The following is a 13116-nucleotide window of genomic DNA, read 5'->3' on the forward strand; positions in this document are numbered from 1 at the left end:
AAAGCGGCAGCGGGGCAACACGGGCCCCGCGTGCCGACGCGAAGGGAGCCGGGGCGGGCAGAGCCGGGCCCCACTCGGGCGGGGAGGAGCCGGCGGCGGGAAGTGAGCTCAGGCGCACAGGAAATCCCGCCCGCGCCGCGGCCTGTGTTTGCGCTGCGGGCAGAGAAAGAAGCCGAGCCCCGCAGCGGCCCAGCCGAGCCCGCCGCCCGCCCCGCGCCCAGCCATGTCGGACCAGGTACGCGGGGAGCCCCTGCCGCGGGAAGAGCGGCGGCACAAAGTCCCGCGGCCCGGGCGCGCGGACGGAGCCGTCCCCTCCGCTCTCCCCCCCCCATCCCCCAGCCGCCCCCTATGGACGGCGGGGCCGGGGGCGGGGGCGTCCCGTCGGGGAGCGCTGCCTCGCGCCTCGGCGGAACTCTGCTTCCGGCTCCGCTCCCTTCCCGCTGGGGGTTAATCCTCCCCATCCCGCCCCGCTCGGGGCGTTGGGAGCGGGCCCGGCTCCGAGACGCGCTCCTGGCGGGAGGGGGGCGGCTTGGGCGGGGGGCGGCGCGCGGCAGCTGTTCCCCTTCTTTCGTTTTCCGTAGCGAGGCGGTGCGGTAGGATGCTGCACCCTGCAGCGGGCTCTGCGCGGGTTGGGCCGGGCTTGCCGGGGCCCCCAGCTGCCTTAGGAACGTGAAAGGCGGGAGGAGGATGGGGGGGGGGTGAGAGTTGAACTCTGCCTTGCTCAGTTCAGCGTTGTTTGCACGTATTAAACATCCGGTCCTTCACCCAGACCCTGTCCTGCCTCCGCTGGTACGCCGTGATGTTGCTGTCAATTCTGACCCGTCAGCCAGGGACTTCAATAGTTCCTTGTACGGCAAGTTCTTGGCTCGCTTGGCAGGCACACACAGAGCCCTTTGCTCGCATCCGTTGCGTTAGGCTGTGTGACCTGCTGGCTGGAAGCTACAGCAGTGTTCCAGTTCCAATCTGTGCTGTTTCACTTTGCAGTACTTTCATGTGGCCGTGTTTTCTGACTTTGTCACGGTCATTTGAATTCTGAAAAATCAACCTTAGTAACCTTTCTTGCAATGCTGTGAAGTCAAGAATAGTACCAGTGCCAGCCAGGGAATTACAAGTATCCAAAACTCGATACACTGTATGTACTGTGAATAGAAACTATTGCTCTATGTGCTGTGCTGGTGGTCATCCCCTGCTTTTCAGCCCTGTGCAGCTGTGTTGGTGAGGATGCTCCTGCCTCTCTGTGAGTCCAGCTATTGCTGGTGCTGGTTAGGGCACATCTCCAGTGCAGGTGACTGCAGGAAAGTGGCTGCATGTGGAGAAAACACTAATTCTGAACTTGATTTTGTAGGCTGTTATTCACGTGACCCATGCTGTAGCACTCTGTATTTGTGAATTAAGGCATGTTTTGACACATAGCAGCTTTCATTAAGTAATTCCTTCTCCAGCCCAGTCCTGCTAAAGCTCGTGCGTGTTTGGAACTGCTTGAAGTATGTACAATTTACTGCATGGGATCACCTTTCTGTTCTTCAAATAACAGGCCACTGTGATTATTGGAAATAAATGTTGTCATATGTGTGTCTCTGTACCAGGGAGACTGCAGCAGGAGCTTAACAGCTGCCATACAATGTGCAGTGATGTAGAACTGTAGACCTTATTCCCTTGTTTATCAACCATACTAGAATAATTTGATTGCCTGAAATTGGGCATTGCTTACAGTGTCTTCCCTGTAGCTCTGAAATTAAGTTGTTAAGATGATGTCATTTGGCAGTAGCTACAATTTCAGCTTGTCTTTTTAGTATAAATCAAGAAGTGTGCTTGATTTAGTAATTTTATTCAAAAAGGAAATGTACTTTTTTATCATAAAAGTTACTGTAAGAAGGGCAGTCTGCAAAAAGCACATGGCTGCTTGTTGAGATCCAAGCGTAAGAAAAAAATAGTTCCCTTCTCTGAAGGATCTTGGGTTGTTTTTGCTCTAGTTGAATATAGGTGTTTGTCTCTTTGTGGACCCCAAATAGAATGCTATGGCACCATTTTATACATTCTCACATTCCTGTAGCAAACATAAGAGTTTATTTGCTGTGTTTTGAAGTGTATTGCAATCTTATGCCTTCTGTAATTTTCTGTAAATTTGATTTTAAAAGAGTTGTAAGTATTCTGAGTATGTTTAAACAGTGAAGTCTGGGCACTTGAGAAAAGTGGAGGAGGAAATCTGTAGTACACAAGCTTACAATGCTTGTTTTGTGGTTCTATTAGCAGCAGCAGCAAATACCTGGCACACTCAGTGTATTTCATCCAAGAAGCTTTGGGTGCTCTAAGGTCATGAATTCAGTGTTGACTTAAATGTAAGGCACTACCAGTGGCTTCACTTCATGCTCTTTAGGTTAAAAAATTTGTTTGACTACATTTTTGGCTATGTTTAACTGTTATGACCTAGTTTTAGGTGAAATAGGTTTGGCCATGGAAAAAAGTCCTTAAAAATCTAGAAATCTAATGAAAAGTTAGAACTGAGCATTGTGGTTTTCCTCTTTTGTTTGTGTTAATGTAGGATTTCAGTAACACTGTTCCTTTTCACAGTGCAAGTGAAAGTCTGGGGGTTTTGCCGGTGGGCTGGTGATCCAGAGTTTTGTTAGTGAGAGCTACTTGTTTACTAACTTGCAGTCTCCTTGCTTTCTTTGTTCTTTGTTTTCTGCTGGACTTTACTGTTTGGCATTGAATAGCAGTATAGTTAGTACTGACAACATGCAGGGAGGTGTTTTAGGTCTTGTATTTATTTAAAACCTTTTGCTTTTTTTTTCTAATTTATTTTTAAATTATTTTTGACAATATAGATTTGACCCTCTTTCTCTTTTCCTGATGTCCCATCTCAGCACTGATTTTTGTGGGTGATAAGTTGCTGGGGCTTTAAACAAGCATCCTAATAGTTTGATGTTTTAGGACCCTGATTCCCCCTGCTTTCTCTACTGCTGGCAGCTTTCTCTATTAGATTTTAGTACTTAAATCTTCTTTCCTCAAGAGTAGAGAATAAATAACTTAGGAAACATTTCTTTCCTAAGTATTGGCCAAAGTTGCTGTTATAGTAGTGATGATGTTTTGTCATACCTTTCACAGGATGATTTGTTTATAGGAGCTAAGTAGGTAATCATTACAGTGCACAGAAGTGTTTAAACAAGTACAAATACTTCTTCTGGGATAATATGCTGCTGAGGAATTCAGTTTTTATGCAGAAGTAAACTAAGACAGTGACTGATCTGAAATGTCCTTTGAAAGGACTGGATGTCTTAAATTCTGCTGCAGACAGAAGAAATTTGTTACATACTTTGCATCTGTAAAGTTCTTGAACTTTTTGATTCCTTGAGGCTAGTAATCTTGCATGTAGGTAATAAAAATGCTGCTTGTGCAGGTTATCAGGACAGGTCTTGGTTCTCATTTTCCCTCTTTGTGTCAGGAGTGGAAGCCAGCATATCTTTATTTTTGCAAATAGTCCACTAGATTAGAGTTCAGATATGTTAGAAAGGGTGAACTTTGGTGGGAAGCTTGCTTGCTGTGGCTGTTAATGGTGAAGACTTATATGTCCAAAGTGACTTGCTTGGGAGACTTGAGAGTGTCTGGTTTTGGGAAGGCTTGGGGTTAATTTTTGATTTGATCTTTGAGGGTGATAAATCAATTTCAACAGTCCAGATTGTGCCCGGGTGAATATCAGGCTAGGGAGTCTATGGCTTTTGCTGTTGCAAAAATGGGATGGATCAGGCTTGAGGCATTATTCGAACTTACACAAAGAGTAGTTATTTCTTTCTTCCAGATTGAGTAGTGCAGATGGGGAGGTAAGGTGCAGATTTCTACACCCCCCTCCCCTTCTCAAGTTTTTATAGGATGGTTTGGGTTGGAAGGAACCTTTAAGATCATCTGGTTCCAGCCCCACTGCTATAGTTAGTGGCACCTCCCACTAAACAAGTATGCAGGAAAGTTGTGCTTGCTTAACTGCTGGGGGAGTGGCAGGGGGCAGGGAGGGAAGGGAAGAGGCTCAGAAAAGTTTGCGTACTGTTTTAATATGGAGATAGAGGTTTGTCTGGATGGTCTTAATATTTAGGTGTATATGTATTTCAAGTTTGGGCATACAAAGAATATTTGTATGGACTCAGTGAAAAGCACCTTTATGACTGCGAAAGCATGTATTTGATACCTGTACACGTTCTGATTACTTTGTCTACTGTGCTAAGAAGTAGAATAAAAAAGGAAGATGAAACACGATCAGAGGATATCCTTGTTTCTGGTTACGTGGAAGGGTTCTTTCAGTGACTACTATCTGTGATAGACACCATCACTACCTGTGATGGTGTCTATATTCTGTTATAATGGGACTTAACTAAAATCCTGATCCAAAATATGTAGTGACAGGAAAGGGGTAGGTCTAATAGTGCCTGCTCTTTGGCTTTTCTTATTTATCAGAACTTTGACATCCCTGATTGACGTTTTATAGAATGTAGCACTTAATTTATAGTGCTTGAAATGTTGAATCAAAGTTTCCCATACAATTAATTCTTAACCTGGAGAGATACCAAAACCCTGTAGTTCTTAGAAGCACAACTTCAATTTTTAAGAATTAGTCTCACAACAAACATACTAGAAGGAAGCTGTTAACTGGTGTTGTTTTGTAGTCAGAGGAGAAGATGACTTACCATTCTTTTGAAGGTAGTAACTAATGCTGATGCAATAGAGAGATTGAGAAGTGTTTCATGGTTCGCTGCCTGTACACTGGTAGGGAGTTAAGTATTTGTTTACTCATGCTGACTTTTTTTTCAAGTATCTGAGTCTCTTGGTATACTTCCTATATGTTTTTGCTCTCTGCTTGTTGAGTTAGTGGTATAAAATCATATTTCCCATTTTTTTCATTTGTTACCTGCTTTTTAAATTATCCTTCTTATGATCTTTGTGGTGTTTCTTCCATCATTAACTTCTCACGTGCAGACAGGTAGCCTTTTGTAGTATGACATTACTACTTTCATGCAGAGGAAGAAATTAGGTATTATATAGTGTGAATTTAATATGATGAGGATAACTGGCATTGTGTTGTCCAGTGAAATTAAGTGCTGGACTTGAATCATAGTGTTTTTTTGAATGTTTTTCTTGCAGGAAGCAAAGCCTTCAGCTGAGGACTTAGGAGATAAGAAAGAAGGGGAATACATTAAACTCAAAGTCATTGGGCAGGTGAGTTTTTACATAATGGGCCTCTGGGAGATAGTGTGAATTTTTAAACTATTGAAATGAGTGGGAGAAAGTTGATATTTTAAATTCTTCAATGTGAGTTTTCCCCTCCAAACCCCAAATAATTTGCTAGTTACCAGAAATGCATGTTAGTATACTCTTAAATTTGAGTGTCTGGAGTTCAGCTACACTAAGCATGGCATCAACTCTTCTGGATAAGAATAGGAGGATTCTGTTGATTGACTTCTTGGTGAGTGGTGGATTATAAGTCTGGATTTATATTTTTCAAATAGATACCAAGATTCTTCCTGAACAGGAGTTCTTCTCCACAAAGAACCAATAGTTCATTTAATTTAACTCAGTGTTGTTTGTTGGAATGTTTGTGCAATTGCTGTTTAATGGATACATGATTTTAACTGGGGCTAACAAACTCAACTCTCGCTGGTTTAATCAGCTCTGATGAACACATTCAAAAGCTAAGTGTGACCCATGCATTTTTTGCACAGAACCTTTTGCAATCTGTTTTATCTGTAGCTTTTTTGACAAATGCAGTTATTTGTACTTTATTGCTTATAGGAAGGACTACAGAATAATGAGAGCTGAGATTTTGCTTTAGGTTGATGTTACGTTCCAAGTCAGCCTGTATCCTAACTTCCAGATAATTGCTCTATTTGAACAAGGTTTTGCATATATTTTGAAATACAAGCTTTAACTTGTCTTGTGGAATCTTAAAGCAGAAGTCCCCTGCATATGTATGTTTGTATTTTGTAAGTATGTCAGCTGGTTAAAGATGGAGCACAGACTGAGCTGAGTATGGTATTTAATACTTTTAAATCCAAAAATGTCCATAGTGAGCCGAAGGCTATATTGTGCCATCTGTTTTAAAACAGCTTCCTGTGAAAGTGATGACTGTGTGTGCATAACACGAACCTCTAGGATGATTTAGCAGTCACTAAAGTATGCTCAGTGATAGTTAAATGGTGTTTTGTGCTACATCTTGTAAGACTTTCTTAATTAAACTCTTAAAACGAGCATAGAGAAAGTAAGCAATTACTAAAAGAGTAATTTTTTTTCTTATCTGTTCTCAGGACAGCAGTGAAATTCACTTCAAGGTGAAAATGACAACACACCTCAAGAAACTCAAAGAATCATACTGTCAAAGACAGGTTTGTGAAACAGTGACACTGAATATATAGTGGCTGTTCAGAAAGTATAGGAGTAACCTTTTAAAAATGTCCAAACTTGCATTTATAGTTGCTGTAAAATCTTCTGGATCCAAATGAAATTCCCTTGAAATAGAATATTGCAGCTTGGGATAAGGGCAACCTTAGACATTGTTACCGTCATAAGTATGGTAATAAATTTACACTAGCTCTTATACCCTAACCTAAAGAAATATGCATTGTTAATGATTGATACAGGTAAATAGTAACTACTGTTCCAGGACAGGAAATATATGTTCACTTCCAGATTCTGTGGCAGATACTGTGGATTCAGTGATGCTGTTTCTAGCAGCCCTGGCCTACTTCACTCCTGGGTTTGGGGATAGATGCCTTATGTGGCTTTTTCTTGAGCAATTGCATTCAAGTTAAATTCAGTAGATAAGATTATAAAAAATAATACTTCTTTTTTAGTGATAAGTTCATTTTGCATTGAACTATAGTTGGTTCTTTAGAAATGCCTTTTTCATACTACGATAGATTAGTATTTTCATATCATTAGCAGAGCTGATGACTGTAAAGGATACCATTCTTTCTTACAGTCTTACAGAATTGTGAAAGCAGGAGTAGGAGTTCCTGAAGTATACACATTCTACATGTTATGGTAGTCTTTAATAAGACTGATAAACGATTCAGAAGAAGGCTGCACCTTCGTGTAATGTCTTGGAAGGAAGGGCATAGTTGGTGCTTTAGAGGAGGTGAAGGAGAAGAATGCTAAGAAAGTTTCCCAGTTCTTGAGCTAGAAGAACTTTACTGTAACTCTGGAAGAACTGTGCAGTTCATCACCTTTGTTCTCCTTGAGTTACTTGGTAGTTTGTGGGAGCAACAGGATAGCTGAGCTCTGTGTAACAAGAACCTATGCTTTCCTTTTTGACTTAAGTATGTTGTTTTTATTAAAAATGTTTTTGTATACATCTCAGTTGAGTTTTCTTGTGCATTTTTTTAAGGGTGTTCCAATGAATTCACTCAGGTTTCTCTTCGAGGGTCAGAGAATTACTGATAATCATACCCCCAAGGAGGTGAGTTTTTCAAAGAGTGTTGCATACAGCATTGAGTGGAGAAATTAATACAAAATTTGTTAGTTTATCTTTTCTGCTACACTAACCTGATTTATTTCTTTAAATATACCCAACCTCTTAGACCACATTTAGTCATATCTTCTGACTAGAATTGTCTGACTGGAGTTTTTAATAAAGTTTGTAGATAGGTCAGAAAAAAGACTGATTGGACCTTCACATGTAATTCTGCCTCAGAAGGAAGGGTGTAGTCACTACTCATCAGTGGATAAAAGTGTGAGGGAACTGGTCAGTTGTTGAATTAGATCTTCAGTTTGAATTTGAAAGAAATGTATATTTTGTTCACATTTATTAGATGAAAGCGTAAATAAACAGAAAACAGGTTACTTCTGCAGTCAAGTGACTTCCACCAATTGTTACAATGAAGCAGGAAGAAACATTGAGTTATAATGATGACTTTCTGGGAAAAAAGAAATCAAACTTGTGCGGTGTGGAGGTCAACAAGTTACCTTAAGACAACAGCTGTCAACAGGCTTTGAACTGCAAGCTGTATGTCTTTGCTGTATGGTGGTGTTGCAGTGTGCTGTATATAATCCACGTGGCTATACAGCAGATGCAGTCACAGTGTTGGTAGTTACATTCCTGTGCATCTGTTGCCCGAGAAGGAGTTTGGAGGGAAGTAAAACTAGTAGTTTCCAAGCTGATGTGTACTGCTCCACAAGTGGATTTAGACTTCACAGATAAGATTATTGTTTTGACTGAGATGTGCTGGAATGTATATGATCGAAGAAGAAATACATAAGATTGTGAGTGTTGGCTAGTGAGGTATTGAAATTTTTTTCACTCCTTTTGTCCTTGGAAAAATTATGGGTCAGGCAAACAAAGCATCATATAGTTTTTCTAGGACCTGCTCTAAATTCAGTGCACCAGATTTATAACGATTGTGCTGTTGTTTTTTTCTGTTCTCACAGCTGGGGATGGAGGAGGAAGATGTGATTGAAGTTTATCAGGAACAGACGGGGGGTCACTCAACAGTTTAGATCCTTCTATTTGTTTTATTTCCCCTTAATCCTTTTTTATTTTTAAATAATAGTTCTTTTGTAATGTGGTGTTCAACACTGAATTGAAACTGGCACCCCATCTCTGGGAGTTTATTTTCAAGCGTCTGGTATTTTAAATTCTTGTGCTCATTATACACTATTGTTTCTGTTTTCATTGTGCTGAACTTCTGTGATCCAGCTGCAGCCCTGCTCTCCTTTTCCCTTCCGCCCTCCCTGTAGAAATACATGTACACACATGCATTTGTATGTTTGCTAGGTTCGTGCATTTCAGGCACGAAGGTTCTAAGATCTGCCATGTGGGCGAGTGTTCTTAATGACTTCCATATCTGCCCTGAAGTTTTGATGTGTGACTGTTTCACTCCTGGACTATAACTTTCAGTGCGAGATGAAGTTTTTCAGAACTAAACTGTGGAGAAATCATGTATCCATAACTCAGAGCTATTTTGCTTAAATTGTGCTGATGGCCCAACGAAGAAGATGAGAGTTGGAAATGAAAAAGCTAGAAACGTTGTCATCTGTACCTTGCTCCAGAGATGGCTTTGCTGAAGACATAGAATTGAAAACCCTAATGATTCTTAAATCTTGCCAGAAGAGACCAGAAGCATTTTAACTTCATATAGCAGTTAGTACATGCAGGTATTCATGCAAGAATGTTCACAGCAGGCAACTGGTGTTACTTTGACACTCTTGTTTGTACCTTTTGGCCTGGGACATGGGTTTTGAATGGACATTGTCTGTACCAGCTTCATTTAAAATAAACAAGAAAAACGATTTTATAAACAATTTGCATTTTCTTTTCAAATGTTTGGAAATGAACAAAAATATGAAAAGAGATAATTGGGGCTTTCCTTTCTAGAACCTCTACAGAGAAGGCAGAAAAAAGAAGTTGTGGTCTGTAAGCATACCTCGTATAAAAAGCATTTACTTTTTTCTACTTGTGTGAGCAGTGTATTGGCTTGGAAAGCAGGTGACTCTTTAAAGACTACTAGCTTTTTCTTGTCCTGTTAGGGAATATTCACATGGTTACATACTGCTTCGCTTCATGCACAAAGATTAGACTGAAAATGCAACTTGGAAGAAAATACAAAGATCTAATGTCTACATTTCATATGATCATGGTACCAGTGAGTGATCTCTCTATGACTGATGATATGGAAATGTCAAGAGGGCCCCTTCATGTTACAGCTAGCTGTGGGTTCTAAATAGTTTGAAAACCTTTGATTGGGTGTGAAAGCTCAGATGGAAGGTTATAAGCAGGGCAGAATAGAGAAAGTTTCTGCATTGTTGCTGCTTCAGCTTTTCGGCATATGGGTAGGACTTATTCCTGTCTTGGTTTTGTAAATCAAGTTCATTTATGAATGACAGATTAATTAAAAAGCATTTTAGTGCTGGCATACCTGGGAGAAATTTCAGATGAGTTGTCCATTATCAGTTTTTATGGCTCTCCCTGTAAAGCTATACAGGGACTTTCACGCTTTTGGTTTGTGTCTGATTTTTGATTTACTACTAGTTTTGTGTGCATAGTGGCACTGAAAATTTTTTAAAGATTAAAGCTTTTGATTAATGAATATTGGAATATGGGGCTTTAAAATATTCTAAATGATTCAGTCCTTCCTACTGTGATGGAGAATAACTTGGCTTCTTTGGACTTAGCTCCAATTGCTTTTTAAGAACACTAGACCTATACTTCAGAATACCAGAAATAAAACAGCCTTGTGATTGCTATCAGATCATCTCTAATTTAATCTTTGTAATGCTCTTGTTAGTAGACAAGTTCTCTTTATCCCACTTCTGCAAATTAGGAACAGAAGCATAGGGGACAGTCGTTGGCTGAGGTCACTCAGGAAACTGAATGAGGAGATGAGAAAAGAATCCAGTTCCCCTGTGTTTGATGCTAGTACTGTTGCTGCATCAGCTTTCTTTAGTTCCTGCTGTTCACTTTACTCTTTCGAGTCTGTTTTACATGCTCTTTTGTATCAGTTTTCTAGTTTTGAAGCACTGGCTCGCTGAGGGATATGGAGGAGGGTTTCCTGCCAAATGCTATTTCAGCTTTGGTGGAATGAAGCTTGAGGCTAAGGTTGTTTTTTTTTTTGTTTTGTTCTTTTTCCTGTTGCGTAATGTTCTCCTGAAGCGTGTCTCTTTATGGAGTGGATATGGTGGCAAAATGACTTGACCTCTTTTTGATCTGTTATCAAGCATCAAGGAACACAGCTGCTGATTCAAAGCAATGTCTGTACAGTTGCAACTGTTTGTGGAACAGTCATAGGAGACTGCAAGATTAGTACTGAGAGCTTCATGTAAAATGAGAGGATAAACAAGCTACACGTGCATTGGTACCTTTTTAAGATACTTCATTTTTTAGAAGTTGTACTTTGAAATAAAACATAGATTTTGAAGTTGAGAGGATGAAGACTTGGTTTTTCTTCTTTCATTTCTTTGGATCAAGTAATAATTTTCAAAAAAGAAGATGTAAAGTTTAGAAAGATTGCTCTTTCTAAGCTATTCATGGAGTTGAAGCTCACGACTGGAGGTCGCAGTCTCCTTCATATGCTGGAGAAAAATAGAGAAAATAATTTTTTTTGTCCTTGTGAAATTTCAGTGATGTGCTCACCTGTATATCAGAAAAACTCAGTTCAGCTGTTGGTAGCTGATCCTGCTCAGTGGTTTTTGGTTGTTTAGAGAAGTGGTGAATGTTGGAAAAGGAAACAGTCTTCACAACAGTGAGATGTAGAGGCTATTTACTTCACATATTAAAGCAATATAAATGCTTCTAATTATGAAGTTAATATACTTGATATTCATTATCATACTGTATAAAAATGCATTGATAAGTGCTGTAAAAGTATCAGGTTCCATGTAGAGGTCTTTAAAGCTTAAATATTTAAAGTGTTTGTATATTATTTTCTTAAATATATTTATATCTACATAGTCAGTCATAAGTTCAACTAAATGAGATTCTGAAGGCTACGGACTTCAGTTAGAATGTCTAACCAACTTGAAGACTGTTGCAAATTTTAAATAACTATGTGTATAGAAGCCCTACAACTGTATATTACAATTTTTAGTTTTTCCTACTTTTAATTATTTTTAAGAATACAATACTTAGGTATCTGTGCTGACCTGGGCATCTTCCTTGTGTACTTTTGGACTAATGATATGCAGGTAAATTTTCACAAATGAGATCATTAGCTTCTGAGATATCATACAAAGAACTGTAGGAACTGTGCAGATTGGAAGTAAACTGTCTTTGTCTTGCTTTTAGAACCAATTCTTAATTCAAGTGAAGCTTCAGCTTAGGGAGATGACAGAAGTTGATTACCCTTCTACACAGGAGACTCTACAGAAACAACAATACAATTTGGATCTACAAACATGCCTTTCTTTCGCTAGATAATATTAGTTAAGCAGAAAATAAGATGACTTGCAAAAGAAAGTTCTTACCTTGCTTATCTTAGTTTTTCAGTATTAACAATAAGATAACTTGCCTTTTATGAGACAATAGCATATCAACTGATTGATTTGGGTGTTTCACACAAAAGTCAGCAATAATGTCTTCATACCTTTTGTAAAAGGACAATTCTATTTTTATACTTTATACTGAAGTGGGCCAAAGAATCTATGATGAAGCAGCAAAAGATAAGCAAAATATATTCTAACACCTCAAGGGGTTATAAAGGTTATCATGGTCTGTCTAGGTTAATTTCCAGTGGCTGATAAAACATGAATGCTTTTACATCCTATCCATGTGATGTATACGCAGACTATAGTTTCAGTCTGGGAAAATAGTTTTGGTAATGAGAATAGCACCTATCTGATAATGAAAAAAAAACAAAAACATTGGTCCTCTTTTGAATAAGGTTGGAACCTTTAACTGAAAGAGCTTTCTGCAATGACCCATATAAAGTATTTATTTATTCTTCTGTATAGTTTTCCGACCTAGCTTTTCAAGTAGGTGAAAATAACAAAACACTTGTGAATGAGAAATATCATGTGTTCTAGTCTACTAAATTCTATTAGCAGTGTTTGTTAGAATTGCAGAATTAATTCAGATCTCCTCATTGCCTGCAAACAGTGTTAATAAAATGGACTGAAAACACAAGTCAGGCTTCAGGTTAGAAAGCTGGTGTTTTGACTTGAAACCTGCAAACTCAGTAGGCTCATGGCTGGCTAACTGGCCCTTTATGCCAATATGTAACTATGCCTGGACTGGAGCCTGGACTTACCCAGGAGTAGGCTTTGAGCAAGCTTTGAAACAGGCTGGGGAAAAAAAAAAAATTGCTTATGCTTATACCTTGTTGTGTGACAGTATGTTTTCATGTCACAGCAAGGTGAGTAGAGCACACAGCTATTCCTGCTCAGCTGCAGTTACTGTGTATTCTTTCATCCCTTGAAAGAGGTGTGTGCTGCTTGCAGTGTTTTGGTATGTAATGTACAAACTCCTTGTGTTGAGGTGCTCATAAGAATAAGCTCTGGAAGCATGCTGTGCTGGAGTCTCTTCTGATGGACTACATAAAGGTAATTTCATGTATGTGGGGAAACCTAGTTGTGCTTCTTTCTGTAGTATAAACTGATATTATCTGTTTGAACTGCATTAGAGCATACATGAATTGCTGCTGGAAT

At 39.6% G+C, this 13116-nt stretch overlaps 1 protein-coding gene across 1 annotated transcript; it reads left to right on the top strand.

Moving 5' to 3' along the window:
* The first annotated feature begins 110 nt into the window (after nucleotides 1–110).
* SUMO1 (small ubiquitin like modifier 1) lies at nucleotides 111–9279 on the top strand. Its single transcript, XM_065751104.1, has 5 exons — nucleotides 111–235; nucleotides 5128–5202; nucleotides 6288–6365; nucleotides 7367–7438; nucleotides 8407–9279. Exons 1-5 carry the CDS (start codon nucleotides 224–226, stop codon nucleotides 8473–8475), a joined length of 306 nt encoding a protein of 101 aa, XP_065607176.1. The 5' UTR covers nucleotides 111–223; the 3' UTR covers nucleotides 8476–9279.
* Nucleotides 9280–13116: the final 3837 nt, after the last annotated feature.

The sequence above is a fragment of the Cyrtonyx montezumae genome, unplaced genomic scaffold (assembly GCF_038088225.1).
Source record: "Cyrtonyx montezumae isolate F1298 unplaced genomic scaffold, pur_monq_1.0 scaffold_7, whole genome shotgun sequence".
NCBI classification, from domain to species: Eukaryota; Metazoa; Chordata; class Aves; order Galliformes; family Odontophoridae; genus Cyrtonyx; species Cyrtonyx montezumae.